Here is a 24,777-nt window from a genome sequence, read left to right as displayed (position 1 = left end):
TTATTTTACTATTGTTAGTAAATACTTAAACTTGTAAAACAAAATAAGATAATTATATTGTGTAATTTATGCAAATATTATTTGCAGAATTTTAAATATCAAAATTCTAAACTAACTTACAATGAAGTAAATTTTATGGGACAATACTTTAAAAGCAAAAGTTATTAGGTGTATTTATGAATTTATATATATATATTTTTTCCATTTATTTTTATTAGTTAGAGGCTAATTACTTTACAATATTGTAGTGGTTTTTGCCATACATTGACATGAATCAGCCACGTGTTCCCCATCCTGAACCCCCCTCCCACCTCCTTCCCCATCCCATCCCTCTGGGTCATCCCAGTGCACCAGCCCTGAGCATTTGTCTCATGCATCCAACCTGGACTGGCTATCTATTTCACACTCGATAATGTACTTGTTTCGATGCTGTCCTCTCAGATCATCCCACCCTCGCCTTCTCCCATAGAGTCCAAAAGTCTGTTCTGTACATCTGTGTCTCTTTTTCTGTCTTGCATATAGGGTTATCATTACCATCTGTCTAAATTCCATATATATGTGTTAGTATACTGTATTGGTGTTTATCTTTCTGGCTTACTCTGTCTAATGGGCTCCAGTTTCATCCATCTCATTAGAACTGATGCAAATGTATTCTTTTTGATGGCTGAATAATATTCCATTGTGTATATGTACCACAACTTTCTTATCCATTCGTCTGCTGATGGACATCTAGGTTGCTTCCATGTCCTGGCTATTATAAACAGTGCTGCGATGAATATTGGGGTACATGTTCCTCTTTCAATTCTGGTCTCCTTGGTGTGTATGCCCAGCAGTGGGATTGCTGGGTCATATGGCAGTTCTATTTCCAGTTTTCTAAGGAATCTCCACACTGTTCTCCATAGCGGCTGTACTAGTTTGCATTCCCACCAACAGTGTAAGAGGGTTCCCTTTTCTCCACACCCTCTCCAGCATTTATTGCTTGTAGACTTTTGGATAGCAGCCATCCTGACTGGCATGTGATGGTACCTCATTGACGTATTGATTTGCATTTCTCTGATAATGAGTGATGTTGAGCATCTTTTCATGTGTTTGTCAGCCATCTGTATGTCTTCTTTGGAGAAATGTCTGTTTAGATCTTTGGCCCATTTTTTGATTGGGTCATTTATTTTTCTGGAATTGAGCTTCAGGAGTTGCTTGTATATTTTTGAGATTAATCCTTTGTCTGTTTCTTCATTCACTATTATTTTCTCCCATTCTTAAGGCTGTCTTTTTACCTTTCACTTTTATATTTCATGTCATAAGGATGAAAATACTTAAAATTAGTCATATATAATTTTATTAACTATGTTGAAACATGTTAACATGTATATAGCATTGTATGTCTAAGAGGATGTATTATTTAATTAAAAACTGAATGAATAACTTCCCAGAATTAGATTTTATTCTTTAGATCTCTTACATTATTTTAATATACAGTATATTTTTGTCATAATAGAAAGTGAAGTCGCTCAGGCATGTCCCTTTGTCATCCCATGAACTATAGCCTACCACACTTCTCCATCCATGGGATTTTCCAGGCAAGAGTGCTGGAGTGGGTTGCCATTTCGTTCTCCAGAGGATCTTCCCGACCCAGGAATAGAACCCGGGCCTCCCTCATTGTAGGCAGACGCTTTACCGTCTGAGCCACCAGGGAAGTCATAAGAAGATACTTTTTATTCCTGTTTCCAAATAAAGTTATACATATACACCAAATTACTAAACCACTACTTGTAAAAAAATAAATAAATAAAAAGAAGCCATCAAAGTTTTTAATAACAGAGAATAACTGCATTAAGTGTGTATACTGAAAAACGGTGTTTAATTAATTAGACAAACTAGAACAGTAGTCTGGAGAAGGAAATGGCAGCCCACTCCAGTACTCTTGCCTAGAGAATCCCAGTGGGCTGCCGTACATAAGGTCGCACAAAGTCAGACACAACTGAAATGACTTAGCCTGCATGCATGAATTGGAGACAAAAATGGCAACCCACTCCAGTGTTCTTGTCTGGAGAATCCCAGGGACAGAGGAGCCTGGTGGGCTGCCGTCTATGGGGTTGCACAGAGTCGGACACGACTGAAGTGATTTAGCAGCTGCAGCAGAACAGTAGTCACTGACATAATAACGTGTAAGACATTCTCACAAAACAACTATTAATGTAAAATAAAACCCTCTATGTATATACATGCAAATACATAAGAAATATATGGAAGATAATATTTCAAGCCATCAACCATGACAACCCACTGGGAGTAGAGTTGGGGTACAAAGGGAGACTGTTCTATTCTATATTCTTTTATGTGTTTAAATTGTTTACATTTAACTAATAGCCATGTATGTCTTTCATTCTTTAAGATATACCCTAAGATTTTGAGAGGTAATGTTAACAAAAATGGGGCTTCCCTGATGGCTCAGAGGGTAAAGAATCTGCAATGCAGGAGCCTCAGACAAGCAGGTTTGATCCTTGGATCAGGAAGATCCTTTGGCGGAGGAAATGGCAACCCACCCCAGTATTCTTGCCTGGGAAATCCCATGGACAAAGGAGTCTGGCAGAGTCCATAGGGTCACAGAGAGTCGGACATGACTGAGCACTTGGCACATTAACAAACACAACTGGCGATTAGGAATTCTGAAGCAGGAGTTTCAGGGGCCGCATCATGAAATGTACACGGTCAGGAAAATCAGGCACTGTAGTGTTTTGTAATTTTTATGATCCACTGTGATTTTTCTCTAACGTTCTTTTTTTTTCTTTTTCATTAAAGGTCTCATTCGCTTGCAGGAGCTCATCAAAGCTCCGTCAAGATACAATCTTCGACTTAAGATCCGTCAGCTACCTGCTGATACAAAGGATGCAAAACCCTTACTGAAAGAGATGAAAAGAGGCAAGGAATTCCATGTCATCTTTGACTGTAGCCATGAGATGGCCGCAGGCATTTTGAAGCAGGTAATTGCTAAATTATTCAAGTTCTTAATTTCTCTATTACATTTGAGTTTGAAGTATGTTTTTTGTTTGTTTGTTTTTGTCCACATTGCCTGGCATTTGAAAATTCCCCAAACAGGGGTTGAACCTGTGCCACCTGAGGTGGAAGCACAGAGTCTTAGCCACTGGGCTGCCAGAGAAGTCCCCTGGTTTTTGATTTTTAAATGAAGTTGTTATTGTTACATGGTCAGCTTAAAAATAAGTCAGAGAAGTCACTTTGGTATAAATTTTCTGATAAAAAAATCTGACAAGTGCTTTTAAGTAATTGTCTTAAAAAGAAAGTAATATAGATAGTGATGATCTTCAAAGCAGATTGAAATTCTGAGGTTAGTTTCAAATGGCTAAAATACTGTTTCTTATTGAGAATATTGATTAAAGCAATAGATATTTCTATTTTGTGCTGAAATGAGGGAATAAACTTCAAAGCAAAAATAAGAGAAAAAAAAATTGTTCTTTACCTGACATGTATGCTATGCTGAGATGCCTTACACAGTTGATCCTATTTAATCATCACCATAATCAAAGGATTATATAAAAAATAATTATGTAATGATTATGTTAAAAATAATCAAATAATTATGTAAAAAAATCAAATAATCTGTAAAGATGGAGACTAGATCCACTTTACAGATGAAGAACCTGAGTCTCAGAAAGGTTAAGTAACCTTACTAATTCCATCAGCAAGTGTATAGTAGAGGGATTTGTATTTCTCCTTAGTGATGTTAAGAACTATTCTTTCCAGAATAAAGCATTGTCTACTTAAAAAGATAATACTAAATCAACTAAAGCGAACAATTAATAGCAGTAAAAACCTCTTACTATGACTTCAACACTATTCAAATCTTACAGCCCACTGAAAAACAATTATTATTAGCTCATACATGAGGGGATTGATGTAGGGGGTTAAATAGCTAGTATAAGGCTGTATTATATAGTAGAATCTGAATTTGAACACACGTCTTTGGACTTTGTTTTTTAAGCTCTTTTATACATGCTGGCACCGGAAATAAGTCAACTGTCTTGATAAAATTTAGGATAAGTTATCTCTACCAGAGGGTTATGCAGATTCAGATGTCAAATTATATCTCATAAAATATAACTACCAACAGTAAATGCCTGTTATAACATGGTTAGTTTATTAAGCAGATGTTTGTCTAATCTTCCAATATGGATGTTGATTTCACTACAATAAAATATTTAATTGGATTTGGAAAATTGATCTAGTGTTATATTTGAGTAATAAACAATGTAAGTACTGTTGTGGTTGTTTGGTTGGGACTTTTGGAATAAAATGATATAATAAAGTAAGCACTGGAATTTAGAGTTGGATTTTATTTTTCATTTAATAACAAAAATTCTTGATCATGTTTGTAATACACAGACTTGGAAAGAGTGCCTTTCCTTTATGCCTGGAGTGGGTAGCACTGTACTATTTGTCAGTGACAGATAGTATGCTTTCTGTAGACTTCCAACAAGTGTGTATGATGATCAATTGTCTTTTCTGTAGAGTAATTAACTCTGACTTATTTTGCTATTTGAAAGGTGAGAATATCTATCACTTTTAATAACAGAGTTTCCATTCTTTCTTTTATTGATTTATCCATTATTTTATATTTGCTCTCTGATGTGTAACCTGCTATTTAGAAAATGAAAACAAAATTAAAGTTGTATTCAAAATATATTAAACAGTAAAATTATGTAATTTTAACAAGATTAGTAGGTGAAAAATCAGAACAAAAGTAAAATGAGATATGAAAGTTAAGTTGAAGTCAGAATAACACTTTCACATAGAAAGCATGCTTTTCGATTCTATAACACTGGCAGATCACATATGGTGAGGTTATTTTTAAAAACTTACCTTGTCCCAGAAAGCATTTGTCTCATATATGGATCTCAGTTAGCCTAGAAACCAATTCAAAAAGAAAGTAAATAGCTTATTTTTTGTAAATGTGGCAGTACATTAATAGGACTCCACTTTTTTGACTTATGAAATTGTTCCAAGATTCCTCAACACTGGCTAATGATGAAACTCCAAAGAAATGGTTTAAGAGTTGAATAACAGGCATAAATGGAGCTTTCAGCTTGTCTGGTTTACTCCAAGAACAAATATTAGGAATATCCAGAAAAACAGATTTTGCTTGTTTAATTTAAACTAACATAGCTCTTACTAAATTTGGAGCAACCTTGAATTTGAAGTTTTCCTGCCTCAAAGCTTTAAAAGTGAGTGAAGCCTGGGCTTGGCTAGATTTCCTCTGAGGCAGATTCAGGGCACTCATTGTCATACATGCGTTAATAGCAAGAGATTCCAGTCTTCTCAGATTTGCCAAAGAGAATCCTCTATGGTAGGGCTGAGATGATGTGCAGTAAAACCTCAGGAGGACATTCTATCACAGAGAGAAATAGCAACCAAGAACTTTGAAGTCTATATCATAGAATGTGAAATCAAATTTTTTAGCTTGGAAAATGTAAAAGCAGAAGCAAAGAAACTGCTGCAGCAACAAGAAGTAAAATAAAATAAAATTTCAAGAAACATGTATAAAGTCTACCACTCCCATTGTTAACGTTAAGCAATGTATCTCATGAGCTTCCCAGGTGACTTAGTGGTAAAGAGTCTACCGGCCAAGGAGACATGGGTTCTATCCCTGGGCCAGGAAGACCCCTGGAATAGGAAATGGCAACCCATTCTAGTATACTTGCCTGGGAAATCCCACGGACAGAGGAGGCCTGGAGGGCCACAGTCCATGGGGTCACAGAGTCAGACAGGGTTGAGCAACTAAACAACGATGACACTGATGTCCAGATAGAATGTGAAGGATAAACTGGCTGCAAATTGTACGCCTGAATAACTGTGTGTTAATTTGTCATATAATATTGTTAACACTACATCAGTTAAACGTTGGGAAATTCTAATGATATTTTTATTTTGGAAAAATTAATCTGTGGTATTTCTTTCCAGGATGGTGACATGGCACAAACAATTTTCTGTTGTGGCCACTCTTATTTATCCATAAGAAGATGATAATTTTATTCTTTTTAATGTGATCTGAAGTGTGCATATAGTTCATTCAAATGTAGTATTAGCAAGACCTAAAGGCTTTAATTAAAAGATTGAGTGCAAGTTCTTTCTAAATTCCCATTGGAAATTACTAGCTCACCTTCCAAGAGAGTATCCCAGTTGTTCACTTTTGTTCATGTTATAGCTAAACTTCTCTACTTAGATCTTAGTTCAAAGTCCATAACTGACTCTTGTTTTCAGTATCAAAGACTTAAAGGAGATCAATGAAAGGCACACACAGTCCTGTTATTCCTTACAGTTTTCTTCTCAAGAAGACGAGGAAGAAACCTGCAGCTGATGCAGAACACTGTCTCCTTAACTACATCCCACTCTCTTCCAAAACATAATTTCCAGTATTGGCCTGAGAGTCCCAGGTTTTCAAATTATCAAGGAGGAAACAGTCAAAATTTTAGAATATGTAGATCGTAAAGTGGATCTATATCTTTGGGAATATACAATATACCAATTTATAAAAGGCATAGATCATGCTGTATATACCAGCTCCAGGAGTTAGAGACCTGGAGTTCATCTTTACATGCTCTCTCAATTTGTTGGCTAATTTATTCATTCTTATTATGTCTTAGTTTCTTCACCTGTAAAATAAGTATGATAATAGGAGCTACTTCATAGGTTTTATAATGAAGCTTAAATTGATTAAAATATGCAGTGTGCTTAGAATAGTACCCAACACATTTTAGGCATTATGTAACTGCTATTTATAGTTATGCAACTGAATTGCTATTTCTTTCATATACATCTCCCTATATTTCTATGCCTATTGAGTTCATAAAGTGAAAAACTGACATGGGTAATGCTGAGCTGTCACTGGAGAGTTCTGAAGTTGAGAAACCTTTACTACATATCCATCAGGAACAATGGATACCTTCTACAAAGATAATCCTGTAAATTTTTATTTAATAAGAAGCATTTTCTCTCATTTTGCTTAAATGAAAACTTTATCAGTGTTATTGGCTCATATAATTGTTTATGTTTGGCTCATATAATTTTTATCAATTCAGGAAATATTATTTGTTTCCTAAAGGCTGTACATATAATTCAACTGTGCTTGTGGCGGGTAGGGGAGGGTGTTCCCCACACCACAAGCAATGTTCTGATGCCAACTCATTGTCCTACAATCCAACTTAATTTTGACAGTATCTATCCAGAGATAGCATCAGCCTCCACAGATTAAGGGCTTAGTTCTATTAATATAAGACTGTCTTTCTCCCCCCTCCTCCACCACCTCAGATGCCAACCACAAATCCAGGTTATCATCTATGCTTCTAACCCACTGGCTATAGATTGGACATTTCTACAATCCCCTCCTTAGGTTTGTTTAACTTGCTAGAGCAGCTCACAGAACTCAGAGAAACATTTTTCTTACCAGATTCCCGGTTTATTATGAAAGGATATAACTCAGTAACAAGCAGATAGAAAAGGTGCATATGTCAAAATATGGGGAGAGGGAAAAGAGCTTCCATGCCCCGTCTGAATAATCTACTCTCCTAGCATGGTCACATGTTCATCAATGTGGAAGCTCTCCAGATCCCCTCCTTTAGGTTTTTATGGAGGCTTCAGTACATAGGCATCACTGATTGAATCATTGGCTTGAGATGATGGAACTCTATCTCCAGCCCCTCTTCCCTTCCAAGAGTTCAGGGGGTAGAGGGGGTTAGACCGAAAGTTCCAACTTTCCTTTAACAAGGTTGCTTTCCTGACAATCAGCACCCCCTCTCCCGCCCCTGCAATCTTCAGGGGATTTCCCCAAATCACCTCTTTTCACATAAACTCAGTTGTGGTTTAAAGGTGCTTGTCAAAAATAACAAGGCATTCATTTCACTTTTATGGCTCTGAAGTAACTTCAGGAAATGAAGAAAAGAGACCGACTATAATAACAAAAGTTGTCCCCATTGCTTTTATCGTTTGGGAAATTCCAAGAGTTTCTGGAGCTCTGTGCCAGAAGTGGAGATGAAGACTAAATACATATTTTCTTATTATAAATTACAATATCACACTTTCTAAATTCCTTTCCTCTGCTCAATTCTTTAATGCCAACTTTCACTAACAAATGTTTCTCCCTTTTTAAAAAGTACATTTTACATGTCCCCCAAATTTTTCAAAAAACATCCATCTTCTTGACTGATAGATGTTAATTTGTAGAAACACAAATTTTATTAGACCTAACTGGTTAATACCTACCTATGAACATGGAATACAGAGGATGTAGCTGGGGCAGCCACTTAGTAAACCAATTTGGTTAGTTGTTTGTAGAAGAGTATTTGATGTACCTGAGAATACTTGTTTACTAAGAGCTCTTCATTCAGCTCAAAAATGCATCATTTTTCAGCTATCATCACCAAATACTGTTCATTGATAAACAGCTATTTCAAATGCATACTCTATTTTCAGAGAGGAAATGAGGCTTCTTATGACTGGAAGTTCTGCTCCAAAAGCCCTTGTTTTAGGACTGATGGTCTAAAATTGATGAGGGCTGTAGAGGTGTGAAAATAAAACATAGTAAATTTCAGTTGGTCTATTAATAAAAAGCAAAAAACACTTATCTGGACAGTGGTGATTTACATTTCCTCCATTAATACTAAGAGAATGTCTAAAATGCTCAAAAAAAGTTGTTGGTATTGTACTTTGGAACACTTTTTCTAACTGAGTGACACTTTTCAACAAAATAAAACGTGTTCCTTATTATGGTATTTGTAGTAGGGACATTACGAATATAATGAACTAGGATGTGCTAATTTCAGGTTTTGTTTCAAATTTAATGCCTCTTTTAATATGTAAAGCTATAAGCCTTACAATTGCAAACATTCAACTAATAGCTTTTTTTATCAAGAGAACTGTTTCAGAAATTCCTTCCTAACCACTAATCTTCTTTAACTATGGAAAAAAGATTTACTTTGACCCAATTTTAATGTAAACTGAATATTATATACTGATTCTTCATTACATATTAACTATTTTCTTCTCATTTGTCTTATTGACATAAGGTATTTCATGTAATGTGTACCTTCAGTGTTAATATCTTAATATTTATTTTATTTTTTACTTCTTAGGCATTAGCTATGGGAATGATGACAGAATACTACCATTACATCTTTACCACACTGGTAAGTAATTCATGAAAAATATAAACATAATGCTCTAAAGTTTCTTATAATGAATTTCAGGCTGAAAAATGGGCTTTGAGTGGGAAGAAGTAATATAATGGCAGCACTTTTATAGTTAGAATTTATTTTATTTTTATAAAACCCAAGAGGAATTATCATCACAGATAACTAATGATTCTTGGTGGGAAGCTGTTGATTTTAAAATAATATAATTTCAGATATCAATTCAAAATAATGTGTCTTTTATATTGCTTAGAAGACTTTCAGAACATCATGAATTTTAAGATTAGTTTGCTGAGAAATCAATGTTTTAGAAAAGCATAAATTCTTATCTTGTTACCTCTATTGACTTAACAAAAATCACATTTATTTAAGCTGCTCCTTTAGTAGATTAAATTTCTATTTTGTTTTTGCATATGTTAAGTTGGATTTTTTAAGTATATATGATCTAATTTGCAAATAGCAAATTGAATGTTACCTTTATCTTTTGTCTTTAATACTCACTACAGTTTTTTCTTAATGTGCATGCAAACCTGACTTTTGTTTTTTATCAAGCCTACTTACCCTTTGCTCTATTTCTTACCAACACATTGCCCTAGTTTGCCATTCATTGTGAAACTGGTGTCTGTCTCTGCCACTAGTTCTCTCCTGCCCACCTCCCAGTAGGAGAGTGTCTCCAAGTTTGGGCCTGTATCTTATTTTCTTTTATCCTCTTTGATTATTTTCTTCAAAAGTGGTATGTATTTATAGCTTTAATCACTCCCTTTGTTCAGCTGAGATCTAAATGCCCATCTGTAACATTCCTGAATTGTTGTATATTGCTGCATTACAGAGCATTTCTAATTGTTGTGGCTTTAATATAATTTCAAGTTATTTAAACCTTAATGCATTGGTCCTCTCAATTGACTCATCTTCTGAATTCTTCAAAAGTTCCATTATCTTTGACTCCTGTATCCCCAACAAGTTCTACTGATTTTTCCTCTGTCGGGTCTCTCAGTTCAGTTCAGTTCAGTTCAGTCACTCAGTCATGTTAGACTCTTTGCTACCCCATGGGCGGCAGCATGCCAGGCTTAGGGTAGTGTCTCTAGTATGCATCTTCTTGCAATGACCAGTCTCACCAGTACTCTTTCATTGTTAACTCAAAAGTTTTCCAGTTGATCTTCTTGCTTTTAGGAGTTTTAAATTTATCAGAACAAATTATTAAAATTTAGTTGATCACAATAGCTTCTTATAAAAATAATTCTTCTCCAATAAAGATGCTTCATACAGTAGGTTGTATTTTACTGGTAAATACTAAGGTTAACTTTGCTATACCTCTTTATTACTTCTTACCAGGTGGCTTTTTGCAGCCCATGGGAAACTTAGTCATGGGCTGATGGAGAATAAGTAGGAGCCTTCACTTGTCAGCAAATTATATTTCAATGCTTTGCAACTCAGTTATGCTATAATCATAAGATTTTGGGAAATCAAAAGTATCTCTTAAAAAGGAAAAAAAAATGGAAAAAAACCCCTAGTATATATAGAACTCATTAGCCTATAATTGAAGGCCTTCTATAGTTTGATTCTAACCTAACTTCCCTACTTTCTTTTGTTGCTGTTCTCCTTCATGAATTCTCTTATAGCCAAAATGGTTTAGTCTCCTGAGTAGCTTTTATATTTTCTAATTTTTGTGTCTCTACTGACATTTGGTCTCCTTTTGCCTATCAAAAGCATGGCCATTCTTTAGTGGAAGCTCAGATCCCATCTGCTCTATGAAGCTGTTCCTGACTATAAAAGTTGAAAATCATTTGTCTTGCTTCTGACTGCTTGCACTTGCGCTCCTTTGCCCCTTAGCATATATTGCATTGCTGTGTGTGTGTCTATATATATAGCCATATGTATATATAGTCAAAGAGAGAGAAATTCTCCTTGGCTAGACTTCAAACTTTGAAAATTAAAAACCTGAAAGTTCCTTATGTTTTTTCACAGCACAGAGCAGAAGTTAGGCCAGTGTCAGCTTCTCTCCACTGAATTTAGTTCCTATACCTAGTCTAGGGCTTCCTTTGTGGCTCAGCTCGTAAAGAATCCACCCGCAATATGGGAGACCAGGGTTCAATCCCGGGTTGGGAAGATCCCCTGGAGAAGGGAACGCTACCCACTCCAGTATTCTGGCCTGGAGAATTCTGTGGACTGTATAGTCCATGGGATCGCAAAGAGTCGGACATGACTGAGCGACTTTCACTTCACTTCACTTCATCTGGTCTGTACAGTTGTCTGGGTCTAAGGCAAGCTATGCCCAACCCAGGCCCGATGGCATTGATCTTGTCCTGCCTAATACTCAGTGGTTCTCGTTGTTGTCCTCAATATCCAAGGATTACTAATGCTAACTCAAAGAGCGCAGAAGTCCCACATCTTGAATGTTCTAGTGATATCTGACTGCCCTGACAGCTTTAACCTCCTTTTATCTCCTGGGGAAACCAAAGGGCAAATCCAGAGCATTCACTGTATAGAGAGTGGAAAGGACAACCACAATCTAAAAGGTTATTTGTAGGGGAGTTGCTGAGTAGAGTGGAACTATCAGAGTTCTGTAACCAATAAGGCCAGTTTTGGTGACTTTTTTCCCCTCAACTTTGATATAATAAGCTAGAAGCTGTATATCATAATTTATTTCTTAAAAATAAAAGGCAAGGCAAAAAACACAAAAATGGCAATAATCAAAGAAGCAAGATGTGGAAAAATACTTATAGTCAGTAAATGTAAACACAAATGCATAAAATTTAAGGGCAAGCTATCCTTAACATAGAGAAGAAACCTTATGCAAACTTTAAAGGAAGTTTGTAGAAAAGCCTATTGTTCCATTGGTGGAATTGGAATAATATATATATATGTACATGTTTAAGTAGAGTATATATATATATATTTACATTGACAAAACATGACAATAAGTGTATTTGAGTCTTGGTGATTTGTGACGTTAAGCATCATTTGAGACACAGTGGTGTTAACTATCCTAAGGGGAGCAAGAATACATGACTATTTCAATTATACTTGCCTATGAATATTTTCTGTTGATACTAACACAAAGAAATTTGTCTTTTAGGACCTGTTTGCTCTTGATGTGGAACCCTATCGATACAGTGGTGTTAACATGACAGGGTTCAGAATATTAAATACAGAAAATACACAAGTCTCCTCCATCATTGAAAAGTGGTCCATGGAACGGTTGCAGGCACCTCCGAAACCCGATTCAGGTTTGCTGGATGGATTTATGACGGTATGAATACCTACTTTAAAGATAAGTTTGTGTAATTCAAAGTAACATTACATAAATTATTGAATCCTCTGGATCCAAACTTTTGTTTAGTTATCAGTGTTAAAGGCATGCTATCAGAAGCACAATTGCAAATAATTCTATTAACAAAAATGATCTAAATCAATTTTACATGGCAATTTAGACTTTTATCCACGTATCTCAAAAAGCATTACAACTACTATTAGAATACTACAATGAAAGGGATTTCTCTAGTTAGTTAGTCCATATATAGGATAAATTAGAGACTTGAAAAGAAGATATTAACCTGAAAGTCATCCTTCTGATCTTAACTACCAATATATGATTACTGTTCATCATGTTGGTTTCTGGTATCTGATATCATATAAATGACAAAATTTTCCCCTGAACTTACCCTTTAAGTTTCCAGATTAACCAATACTCTCACTTGTTATTTTCAAGTCTTAGTTTTAAACCTAAAATCTACATTAATGCATAAACCATGAAAGGATATATTCTTCCATAACTAGTTGCTTATACCAGTTCTGCCAATGAAAATCTAATGCAATGTATGTACATAATTTCAAATTTTCTCATAGCTATGTTTAAAAGCATACACAAAAGATAAATTTCAATATTATTAATTCATTTTATTTAACCCATTATACCAAAAATGTCATTGTTTATACAATCAATATAAAATTATGAGTGAGATATTTTACATTCTTTTTTTCTACTAAGTCTTTGAAAGTTGGTTTGTACTTGGCCCTTTATGTATTAGTTCTGACTAGTCACATGTCAGGTTCTCAATAGCCAAATGTAGCTATTTGCTACCTTATAGGACCAAGTAAGTTTATACTGTACTATTTAACAAGTTATAAATGTCTGATAAATTCTCATCAATCTATGTTCTTTAGACAAAGTTACTGCTGTAATTTAGGAAATTGCTCAGTACTTTGGCAATATTTATATTTCCTAGGTCATTAAAAAGTATCTTTCTAAATGGAAACTTTATAAGCAGAAACATCCTCTATCCTGATGTGTGGAAAAGCCTTTTCTATATAATTGCAATGTTCCCATTAATTGTTTCAACGGGGCTTCAAAGTATGTTTTTAATGTTGTAGCAAAATAAGGGAAAATTTGTTATTTCTTTTCCTTTCGAAGGAGATTTAGTAATACAAACTGTCTTCACAGAGACTGTGAAAATAAATAAACTACTAGAATTGGAAAATGTCTTATATCCACATTAATCTAAAAGAAAATAATATGAAGGGAATTTTACTCCTTTGTATAAAAATAGGTGATTGACTAGTTCTAGTATTTTAGTTTTATCTTAAGGTATATTTGAGAGACTTTATTGGGAGGAAAATATATAACCTAAAAATGAAGGTATTTTATTTTTCCTCTGAAGTACATCCAGATTAAAAATAAAATACAAGTAAGAATTAATTACAAATATTATAGTTTATCCCCAGTTTGAAGATGGTGAATCAAACTTTTGGCACCTAGTAGACAATGGCACCCCACTCCAGTACTCTTGCCTGGAAAATCCCGTGGGCAGAGGAGCCTGGTAGGCTGCAGTCCACGGGGTCGCGAAGAGTCGGACACAACTGAGCGACTTCACTTTCACTTTTCACTTTCATGCATTGGAGAAGGAAATGGCAACCCACTCCAGTGTTCTTGCCTGGAGAATCCCAGGGACCGGGGGGCCTGGTGGGCTGCCGTCTATGGGGTCACACAGAGTCGGACACGACTGACGTGACTCAGCAGCAGCAGCAGACAATGTTACTTTTAAAAATTAAAATATGTACTATCTTTTAAATTATTTTAATCATGTATATATTTTTCCATATATGCTTTCTAAATCTCTTTCCCTTTCTTTAATTTCAAGATGGATTTTGGTATTTGTTATTCAAAACGTTGTCGAATGGTTTTAGGAAGAGTATATTAATAAGTATCATGATGGTTTTAACACTTTCATGCTTTAAGACTTCCACTGATGTGTCCAAGGATCAGTATCCTGTTTTATATATCAGAATCAGAAAAATTATCCAGCCTTACTTTTGTACTCTCTTTATTTCTGTATGATTCCTGTATGATGCTACATGTCATCCCCTGAAAATTCTAATAACTTAAGTAGACTATTGAAAGAGATAAATTCAAAGGAAGGTAAATTAATTTCTCATCTAGAAAGGTAGGGGCTCTCGGAGAGAATTAATTTTCATAAAATGGATCAAAAAGACAAGAGTATTAGGATGAATGCTGTTTGGTTTCTTCTTTCTAGTCCATCCCTCAGTTCTGCCCTTCTTCTGTACTGACAAGTAATTTAGTGGGAGTGGATAACTGATAGAACAAAAATGCTTTTATGAGAAAATGATTAGCCTATTTATTGAGAAATCTGGGCATTGTATATAATCCATAGTTATTGACATCTTCAGGAGAATTTTTAATGCCAACACTCTGTTCTTTGTTGTAGTTGTGAAATAACTTTTCAAATAGATCTTAAATAAGAAAAAAAGAAATTATAAGAAATAATTGCCTCTTTATTTATATATTTTTATTTGAGTTTCTGGAAAATATAAGTTTCATCAGAAGGCTTATAGGAGAACATTTTTTAAATGAATGACTGAAGATAAATTTCCCTATATGAGCACTTTTTGAATATTTTTTACCTAAAAATGTCTACCAGCTATTTATGTTATTATATTTATAAATAGAACATGGAAAACAAAGTATTTTGGAAATAAACATAAAATTTGCTGTCAAAGACCTTTTAAAATGGATGCAGACTGGTGACATTTTTTACAGTTTTCCTTTTGGAAAATTGATATTATCTTTTAAAATATTTTCATTATATAGTATTATTTAATATAAAATATTATATGTAAGATATTTTATTATATAAAATTAATTAATTATAAATAGTACAGGCTTATTAAAAAATAAAACCAGTATGAGATCTGTATAAAAATGTTGGTGTACTTATACCTTGTTATGAGTATTCTCTTTCTTTTCCATTTAAGTTTATATTGTAAGTATTGTCCTAGTTATTTAAGGAAAAGAAATTAATAAGCTATTTCCTCTGTGAACAGAGTAAGGAAATTAAGAGGATTCTAGTTAGAAAAGAGAAGAATTATAGCCTAGCATTGTAAAGTTGGCGACATTCCCGTTAGTCAATTCATGAGATCTCAGTGTTTATATATCCCTTGTTCTTTTTTTTCCCTTATGGTGCCATAAAGAAATAGATAATCAGCAAAATTCCTAGAGTTGGACCAAGACCCATTATTATCAGCATCATAGTCATTTGTCACTATGTAAGATCACAGTGCTTAGACTTTCACTTTCTTTATATTTGAGCTATAAAAAGGAACAATGAATGAGATTCATAAGAATTTTTCTAGTTGACTTATCACCTTAATTGACCCCTGGGCTAAGTGTTTATCTGCTAAGTGACTTGAATACAAGACTATCTCTCCCATAGTTGTAGTTCCTTCTTCAGTGGTTTGGGAGCATCATATTAAAGATATTAATGTTAGTAGCAGCTCAGTAGAATTCTTATCTTTATTTGGTCTAAACCCAGTCAGGAAACCAAGTCGCATAGTACACCCAAGCCTGATCTCATCAGGAAGGAAGGAAGCCCAACCCTCTTCCTTCACACAGAGAAGAGTTTTGCTTTTAACTCCTGTCACCTTTCTTCCACTCTTCCCCAGGCCACACACTGCCATCCAAGTAGTGCTTTCAGATCTTCACTAAAGGACATGGCTACCATCTCCTTGGAGAATCCCATGGACAGCGGGGCCTGGCAGGCTACAGTCCATGGAGTTGCAGAGTCAGATGCAATTGAGCATCACAGACATGAACCCTCATTGTAAAACCCTTTCTCTACTGCTCATCCTTTATTAATTATTTTACATATCCATGCCCTTGGGAGTGGGGAAGCCCCCTTCAGTGAATATTATTACTGTCCTTTACCCCATAATCAAATGGCATTTCACCCCATCTTCTGACCAGATGTCTACTTTCCCAGGCACAATTACCATAGGGTGGGAATTCACTTTTTTGAACTCATTAGAGTTTGACAGTGGTTGCATTCACCATTGATTTATTGAGTTTCCAGCAATCTTAGTTTAAGAGAATGAAATCTAGAAAGGTAAATTTTAAGTTCAGCTATATCCTGGAACTCCTTCCCAGTGCTCCCAATATGCCTTGCATCTTTTTTCTTTTTTTTTCTTAACTAGAGGATAATTACTTTACAATACTGTGATGGTTTTTGCCTTACATCAGCATGAATTGGCATTAGGTATACGCATGCCCCCTCCCTCATGAATATGCCATGAATCTTAATAATTAACAAAGCCGTAATCCAGGTAGTTTACAAATACCATTCTTATGTTGATATATAATACTACATGTGTTCCTTGACAAGGTAGATTTGCAACACATTATCAGTAATGACTGTTGATTGGCTTTCTCATTCAAATTACTATAGGGAGGTTACTGGTTTTGGAAATTGAAACTCTTAGATATTTACTTCTTCATTTTCTTTCTCCTCTCTACACATCCATCCAACAATCAAACACTATCAAATTTATTGTATCAATATCTTTCTTAACTGTATTCTCTTTCCACCCCTGGAGCTATGCCTTGACTAAGGACCCCATGGTCTCTCCCTTAGCTGTTGGAGTAGTCTCCTCACTGAATCCCACTCCTAACATCTCTCCTACACTTACCTTTTTCCTAGTGTGATCTTACCAAAACATTACCTGTAACTCCGTGTCATTTGTTAGGTGAAATTTTAGCTCATTTGCCAAGCCTTAAGACCTTCTATGATGTGGCTTCTGCTATTTGTCCAGCCTCATGTTTGCCTACTCTCTGCTCTTCTGTCTCACCATCCCACCCTGGCTGAATCAGCAGCGCTGATACACCTCCCCAGTTCAGTACAGAATATCCTCATTGTCTGAACCACTTACCCCTGTTTGAATGTCTGGCACATTCCTACTCGTGCTATAATTTTCAGGACTTACGTAGCATTTTCTGTGAATTTGCTCTGAGTCCTCTAGATATTTCAAACATGTGCACCTTTATTTATGCACTTGATATACAACTCCATGTTAAAATTTAACTCTGGGACTTTCATTTGTTTTCATGCCCCTTTCTCAATAGATTGTAGGCTGTTTCAAGGCAAGAATTAGGTTTTGTCTGTCATTCCTGAAGGCCCTAGATTAAGTTCAATAACCAATGCAAAGCAGGGAGCTCATCATGAAGGATGACTGCCTGCCTGAATAAATGTGTGGGTTAATTTGTTTTAATCATGCTGCATGCCTATTCTAATCATTTCCCCAAATGTGTTCTGGAGAGCATTTTTTTAATCTACCTACAAGTATTTTATTATCAAGCTATATAATCACTTAGAAAATCCAATTAGGCTAGTCTCGATTGTTAGAATAGTACCTGAAAAGACAAAAAATTAGAAGTGCTTTTGATTAAATAGTGAAAATTTAGTGAGTTAGAGTAGTTCCCATTCTCTTTTACAAAAGAAGGGAGAATATTTATAAGGGAGGTGAGTCTTTATGTATTTAAATTCCAGTGTCCTCCTAACTAAACATTATTTCTTTATAAAAACAGACCATGATCCATAAACTATTATTTCTTTCATCATTTGATTAACTTAAAACATAATGTCCTGCATATACATTCACAGCAGGGAGTTAGCTCATGAAATAAGGGGGCACAAGTGACCACTCTGTTACTGTACAAAGGTTTACCTTTAGAAAAGTCAATGAAAATAGTACTGCAGAGAAATAAAGGATGAAGGGCAGGCTGTCATTTGCTGCTAGAATTACAGTCTGCCTTAGCTGTTGTGTGCTTGTCTTAATTAGCTGTAGCTACTTTATTTGATTCAGTTGAAATGAGAATAAATACAGGACTTTGCCAGATAATGGGTCAAACTACCTTGCCATTTTTTAATCAATAAGGACATTTTGAAAAGGGTGGTTTTATTTCATATGCCACTACAACATCAAAAGTATAAAAAGTAACACAATAATGAATTAATTATCCTTTCTTTGATCAGCTTTATTCATGAGTATGTTGTACTCAATACTCTGGATTTTATACCAGGAACTCAGGGTGGTAATGAAGTCAGTACTTCTCTTTCCTCAAAGAACTTAGGGAACTGACAAAATCAAAAGACTGTGGATGTCTTACTGATCACATCTCGTATCTTTATGAGTACAAAAATCATATTCCAACTTTAATTTTTAATTTCAAACCGATTTGGTATTTCTTTAGTTGTTCTACTTCCTAAATTCTCTTTCAAGTTCTTGTTAAAATCCCTTGTTTTCCACACTATTTTGTGACAGCAAGGACAAATATACATATTTACCAGGGACTTTAGATAACTCCTTAGCATTTTGCTGAAAATGTGTAACATTTCACAAAGTTGATTTGCATAAGTGGTATTTTCACTCTGTTCTTTACCACAGAAGAAATGTTTTGTGGTCTGTATTATAAATGAATATGGCAGAAAATATTTCCATAAGATGTTTCAGGGTATGTAATGAAGTCATAAGCGCAACACTTATTTACATTTGTATATGACTGATTTAATGAATGGTAAAAGAACATGAGTATGTGGCATGAATAAGAGAATGGTCTTGTATGTCTTCACTTTATATATCTATTAATCTTCCTTGATGTACTAAGCTGCAAGTTGAATCTGAATATAAATAATTGAGATGACTTGGCAACCTCCATTGTTCCATTAACATGGAAGATTCCATCTAATTGCCTTAGTTCATCGGCAGATTAAGTAATCAGCATTTATATAAAGCTGATAAAGAGATGAAGTTTCCATTTTAAGCAACTGTTTTTTACATGAAAGATGGCAGTAGTGCACTTCCTTCATAGTCGTGTTATTTTTTAGGTCAATTTTAAAACTTTCCACTTGGAAAAAGTAAGGTTGAATCAAAAGACTTGCTATCCTGAAAATTAAAATTTATCTTCAAAGCATTGATCTCAGATGATGTACTACAAACTTGTAAAGGATTAATACATTTCTGTTCACAGTTTTCCTCAGCTCTTTATTGTATATTTAATAGCTCCATAGTTACTTATGTATGTAAACAATCACAGAGGGTATGAGGAAGTATATTTAAACAAAAGTCTAAATGAGGGTTTGAACAAACCCTCATTTGTTCAAAATGAGGGTCCCTCAAGTGATAGTCAATGACAAGAATACCTAGAGAAGTTGATGGCCAATTTTCTGACAAGAGGGCAACGTTCAACATTTCAGAGTCTGGAAATTGCAACATTCTGAGATTTCAGACTCCACATTGTACTGATCATCAGGATAGAATTGAAGCAATGAATGTAACCTTGAAATTTAAAAAAAAAAAAAACTTCCAAGCAGATCTGAGATGGCTGGATGGCGTCACCAACTCGATGGACATGTGTTTGAGTAAACTCCGGGAGTTTGTGATAGACAGGGAGGCCTGGCGTGCTGAGATTCATGCGGTCACAAACAGTCGGACACGACTGAGCGACTGAACTGAACTGAACTGAACTGATACATAGAATAGTAGATTATATACAAAGGAACATCCCAAGACTATAGTCAGAAGCATATAAAAGAATCCTTAAACATCCAGAGGTGAAAGTTGTGTGTGTGTGTGTGTGTGTGTGTGTGTGTGTGAGTCACTCAGTCGTCTCTGACTCTTTGTGACCCTGTAGACTGTACCCGTCAGACTCCTCTGTCCATGGAATTCTCCAGGCAGGAATATTGAAATGGGTTGCCATTCCCTTCTCCAGGAGATCGTCACAACTTAGGGATTGAACCCAGGTCTCCTGCACTGCAGGCAGATTCTTTACCAGCTGAGCCACCAGAGAAGCCCAGAGCTAAAGGTTAGGCATGATTAATTCAAAACCAGAGAAGAATGTCACATGTATTGCTTATTCATAAACTTTAATATATAGTGCTTCATACCACTTTGGGTTGAGGTGATGTAGTTGGTCTATTAAACCCTTTCATTTCCTTCACAAATAGATTAAACCAAGAGAGAACAGAGGCCAACATCTGAATCCAATTTCTAACCCTATCTAATACTGTTATTTTAAGCAAGTTACTTAATTAACCTCTTTGAGCCTCACTTGTCAAATAGAAATAATAAATGTTAGTGTGTTGTCCTAAGGATCGAAGAGATAATGAATTAACACAGAAAAATATTGTAAACTTATCCAACTTTTTATAAGTATAGGCTGTATTATTGCCTCCTCTTAAAATCTCAATGCCTTACAAATATAAAACAAATTTTGATACAGTGCTTATAGCTTAATTAATTCAATCATATTATTTCAGCATCTTTTGTTACCTCCTGTGTGCAGTACCCCTGTAATAGATATGTGGTTTGTGTGTGTGTGTGTGTGTTGGATGGTTAAGGGGCATGGAAACCTTGAGAAGCATTCACACGGAATCTCCTTAGTACTAGAATCTACTAATCTTTTTTAAAAAAAATGAGCCCAATTGTGATCATTTGAAACATTCTATTTGAATGATATACCTTTATTTAACAGGTTTTAATATCTAGTTAGAAGTTTATGAAATTGTATGTGTCACTTATTTCCTATGTCAGGTCACTTCTTTTTTAGGTTGAGAAGATGGCTTGTCGAGCACAGAATTAAAGGATGGGTTTTTACTTGAGATTTTTATGCCAATTATGGAAGGCTATGAAATCACTTCTGTTCTCATTTTAGGACAAAATTTTTGGAATCAGAATCATCTGTCTATTGATACCAAGGTCTGCTTATTAAATCTTCCTTTGTAAGCTTCTGCTAATCATTTAGCATCTTTGAGCCTCAGTTACCTCATCTATTTAAAGCAAACAGTAATGCCTACATCAGAGAATCACTATGAAAAGTAAATACATAACTTTTATACTGCTCAAAGACAGTGTCTATTACATAGTAAATCCTCCAAAAATGTTATTTGTTTACTTCAAAGCAAATACTATCTCTGCACTTTAACATAAGTGCTGTTTCTATTCAGGGTAAAACTTACATCCTCAAAGTCTATTGATTCTCTGTTTGTACATATATAACAATTGAATTAGGATTCAACTGTGTAAATACTAGCAGCTTCCCTGGTCGGTTAGTGGTAAAGAATCCACCTGCCAATGCAGGAGACATTTGATCCTGGGGATTTGATCCTGGGTTGGGAAGATCCCCTGGAGAAGGAAATGGCAACCCACTTCAGTATTCTTGCCTGGGAAATCCCTATGGGATCACAGAGAATTGGACAGGACTTAGTGGCTAAAACAACAAACAAAAAGTCTAAATACTACTTTGAAAAAAATTCTAAGAGTAGGTAGTTGCTTACTTTGATGCTCTGGATGAAATGAATGAATGACATGAATCATCACCAGTTTTTCTACCAAATTATTGATGTTCATTTCATCTCACTGCTACCTAAGTACTTGTGTTTAAATTAGAAAGTTTTTTTTTAAAGTGTAGTCCATACAGTTTTGTGATATAAAAGCCTAAGAAATGGTCAAAGATCTACTCTGATGCACTAATTTCTAAGATATGCCTAGCCAGCTCTTTAAATCAACATTAATAAATCAAAAGAATATTTCAGACAAAATGAAATGAAGAGTTTTAGGGTGAATTTGCCTAAGGGATATTAGGAATTCTCTTGCTCTATTATGCAGAGAGGAAATATTATGTTGATCTTTCATTTGCCTTTCTAAAAGAATTCATAAATATTTTATTCATTAATCTTCAGAATACCCTGTGACCAAATTGAACCAGAAGGGAAAAGTGAAATTATTAAACAGACACAGATGTTGAAATGATACCAAATTGATCCTTCATGAAAAGTCCTGTATATCGTTACTCACTGATACATTCTCCAAATAGTTATTGCATACCTACTATATGTGATTTGTGTTAATAAATCATGTGGATGATAAGAAAATGTATATATTCATATGTATTATATATTACATGATGTATGCACCTGAGGAATTATCAACTAAGTAAGAGAAGTAAAATATAGCCTTAAATAATTTAAAAAAAATGCTGACATATAATAAGGAATATTTTTCAGAAAATAGTGTGTTTGGAAGGGAGTTAATTTACCTTGTGTTAAGGATGTAATTCAAACTTCACATAAAATCACAGCTTCAGAAGTGTTATATACCCAAGTTAACAGGAAGAAGTGTTGCCTTTCTTTGCAGTCCCCTCACTGGACATTGTTTTAAAAACTACCATCTTGTGATGAGTTCAGGATCAGGTCGATCAATCTTGATGGAGCCACAGGCTCCAGTGTAGGACGCACCACTCACATGTGCCCTGTTCCCTGGGGAATTCCATGGCTGCCACCCCGTTTGAGGCACTGCAGAAAGTCGTAGAGCCGTCCTGGCGCTGCTGCTGTCTTGCGGTCTTTGTATTTCTGCTGAAAATGAGGCTGGCAGATGATCATCTCTATTCGCTCATGTGTCTATCGCCCCATGTGTTAGGGGCTATTTTTGCCAGTAGTCTGTCCCCATCCTGTCTGGTCACTCACCTCTGGAACTAGGGCTCATGGTCATTCTCAGCTTGGCCTGCCTTCCCACTTTCAGCTTTTCAGGTACTTAACTCTATAATTTACGCAATAACTTGTACCTGAGAACCCGCCTGTATTGCCAGCTTGGCTGAATTTATAGCCCCGTCAGTAGGCACCAGCCGTCGTTCTGCTCCCAGGCCTTGCCTGGGCTGTGGCGTCTCTCAGCTGCAAGTGTTTCCTCTCATCTGACCGCACTAGCGTAGCCTCCATCTCTCAGAGGTATTCTAGATTGTGGTCTTGATTGTTTTTCTCCTAGGAGTTTCTTTGACTCTTTTGCAAATGTTCCCACTTCCTTCCCAGCAACTTTCAAACCCTCAGTATTAAGGAATGGAGAAAAGAGTGGTCTCTGTAAAACCAAATGAATAGTTGCTGTGGCTGCCACAGAAATGGTGCAGAGTGGGCTATCATCTACTTCAATACCTTTCTTTTAAAGGGTCACTCCATGGATCTACTCAGAAACAGAAAACCTATACCAAGAGAATTTGATGTCCATCATTCAACGGAGAGCTAGATTAGTAGTTATCATAGCATTATTCCATCAGGACAAGTACTGGCCACACCTGCTGCCTGGTTGTAAGAATCTGTAACAGTGGTGTCTTTGGAAGTTTGGTGGGATTGAGAAGGGAGTTTTGAGTGAGTTAGTGCTTGCGCTGGATCTTGAATGTGAATTTGAACACAAATAGCACTTTGATAAGATTAGATGAGAGCGGGAGAGCCACGGTAGAAGAAGAGAATGGGAAGTCATGAAATGTTTTAGAATGGAACTGTGCAGTAAGAGTAATATTTATGTTTGCTATGTACCCATTCTTTGTTAAACATTATGCCATTTGTGGTAATTGTATAAAGATATGCTTGCCTCACACTCTCTCTGATTCTTACCAAAGTGATGCAAGATAAGCATTGTTTTTCACTTTATAGATGATGGAACTGAGCTCAGATATGCCTAGTATGTTATCCAATTCACTGCGCTCAGGTGTCGGCCTTTCTAACTTGATAACTTGTGCTCTTCCCGCACCACCTTGTTCTCCCAAAGGCTCATCTCGGGGCTCTGAGCAGGTGCATGCGACTTTCCGCGTTGCTAGGCAGGAAGCTGTAAGTCATAATAGTGACTAAAAAGTAGAGCATAGAGATTTTAAAGGAATAAGTGAATGGGGAAGCCTTCCTGAGGTCAGTAAGGAGAACAAGGAGACAAAAAAAGCTTTTCAGCTTTTCAGCTTAGGTGACTGGGAGAAAATAGAGTTTTAAACAAAAATGGGGCCATCTGTAGGGGAAGTTGGCTTAGAAAGGGGATGGAGTTGTCTACAGACTTGTAGAATTTGAGATAATGGGAGGAGGACCTGGTGGAAAGTTAGAAGCCGCAATATTGTTTCCTATTGAGGTAATGCCTTAGTTTCCTTCTCAGAAATAGAGGGAAACATCCTAGTTCTGTGGGTAGGTGTTTGCAATCCTAAGGATGTGATCTAGCCAACATTTTTGGCCATCTAGACTGAACAACCCTGGAGGTGAGAAAAGTTAAGTCATATCAAATATCAGTAAAGAATCACTGCATCTTTTAGTGCCTCTGTTTCTCAGCAGTTCTGCCAGAATAGCCTGAGGCTGTACAGCAAACACATCTCAGGTCCCGGGAATGTGCCTTGGGAAAAGAGATGTTAATTTGAATTCTGGTCCTGGTTTTCAAGGAAAATATTACTCCTGCTAAATGTTGCCTTTAAAAATCAACTTTTCAGACTCTA

The 24,777-nt window shown here is 35.7% G+C and overlaps 1 protein-coding gene across 14 annotated transcripts in view; it reads left to right on the top strand.

The window, feature by feature from the left end:
* The window catches only part of GRIK2 (glutamate ionotropic receptor kainate type subunit 2), a 721,045-nt gene that overhangs the window by 344,284 nt on the left and 351,984 nt on the right, over positions 1-24,777 (top strand). For all 14 annotated transcript variants that reach the window (XR_006338355.1, XM_043889993.1, XM_043889994.1 and 11 more), the window contains 3 exons: positions 2,800-2,981; positions 9,141-9,194; positions 12,274-12,447. Coding sequence is in view for 13 of the 14 variants with exons in the window: in XM_043889993.1 (XP_043745928.1) it covers positions 2,800-2,981; positions 9,141-9,194; positions 12,274-12,447 (410 nt within the window). In the remaining variant the exon portion in view is untranslated. The remainder of the gene's footprint in view (positions 1-2,799; positions 2,982-9,140; positions 9,195-12,273; positions 12,448-24,777) is intronic.

Source organism: Cervus elaphus, chromosome 28, assembly GCF_910594005.1.
Source record: "Cervus elaphus chromosome 28, mCerEla1.1, whole genome shotgun sequence".
NCBI classification, from domain to species: domain Eukaryota; kingdom Metazoa; phylum Chordata; class Mammalia; order Artiodactyla; family Cervidae; genus Cervus; species Cervus elaphus.
This window is presented reverse-complemented; position numbering and strand designations above follow the sequence as displayed.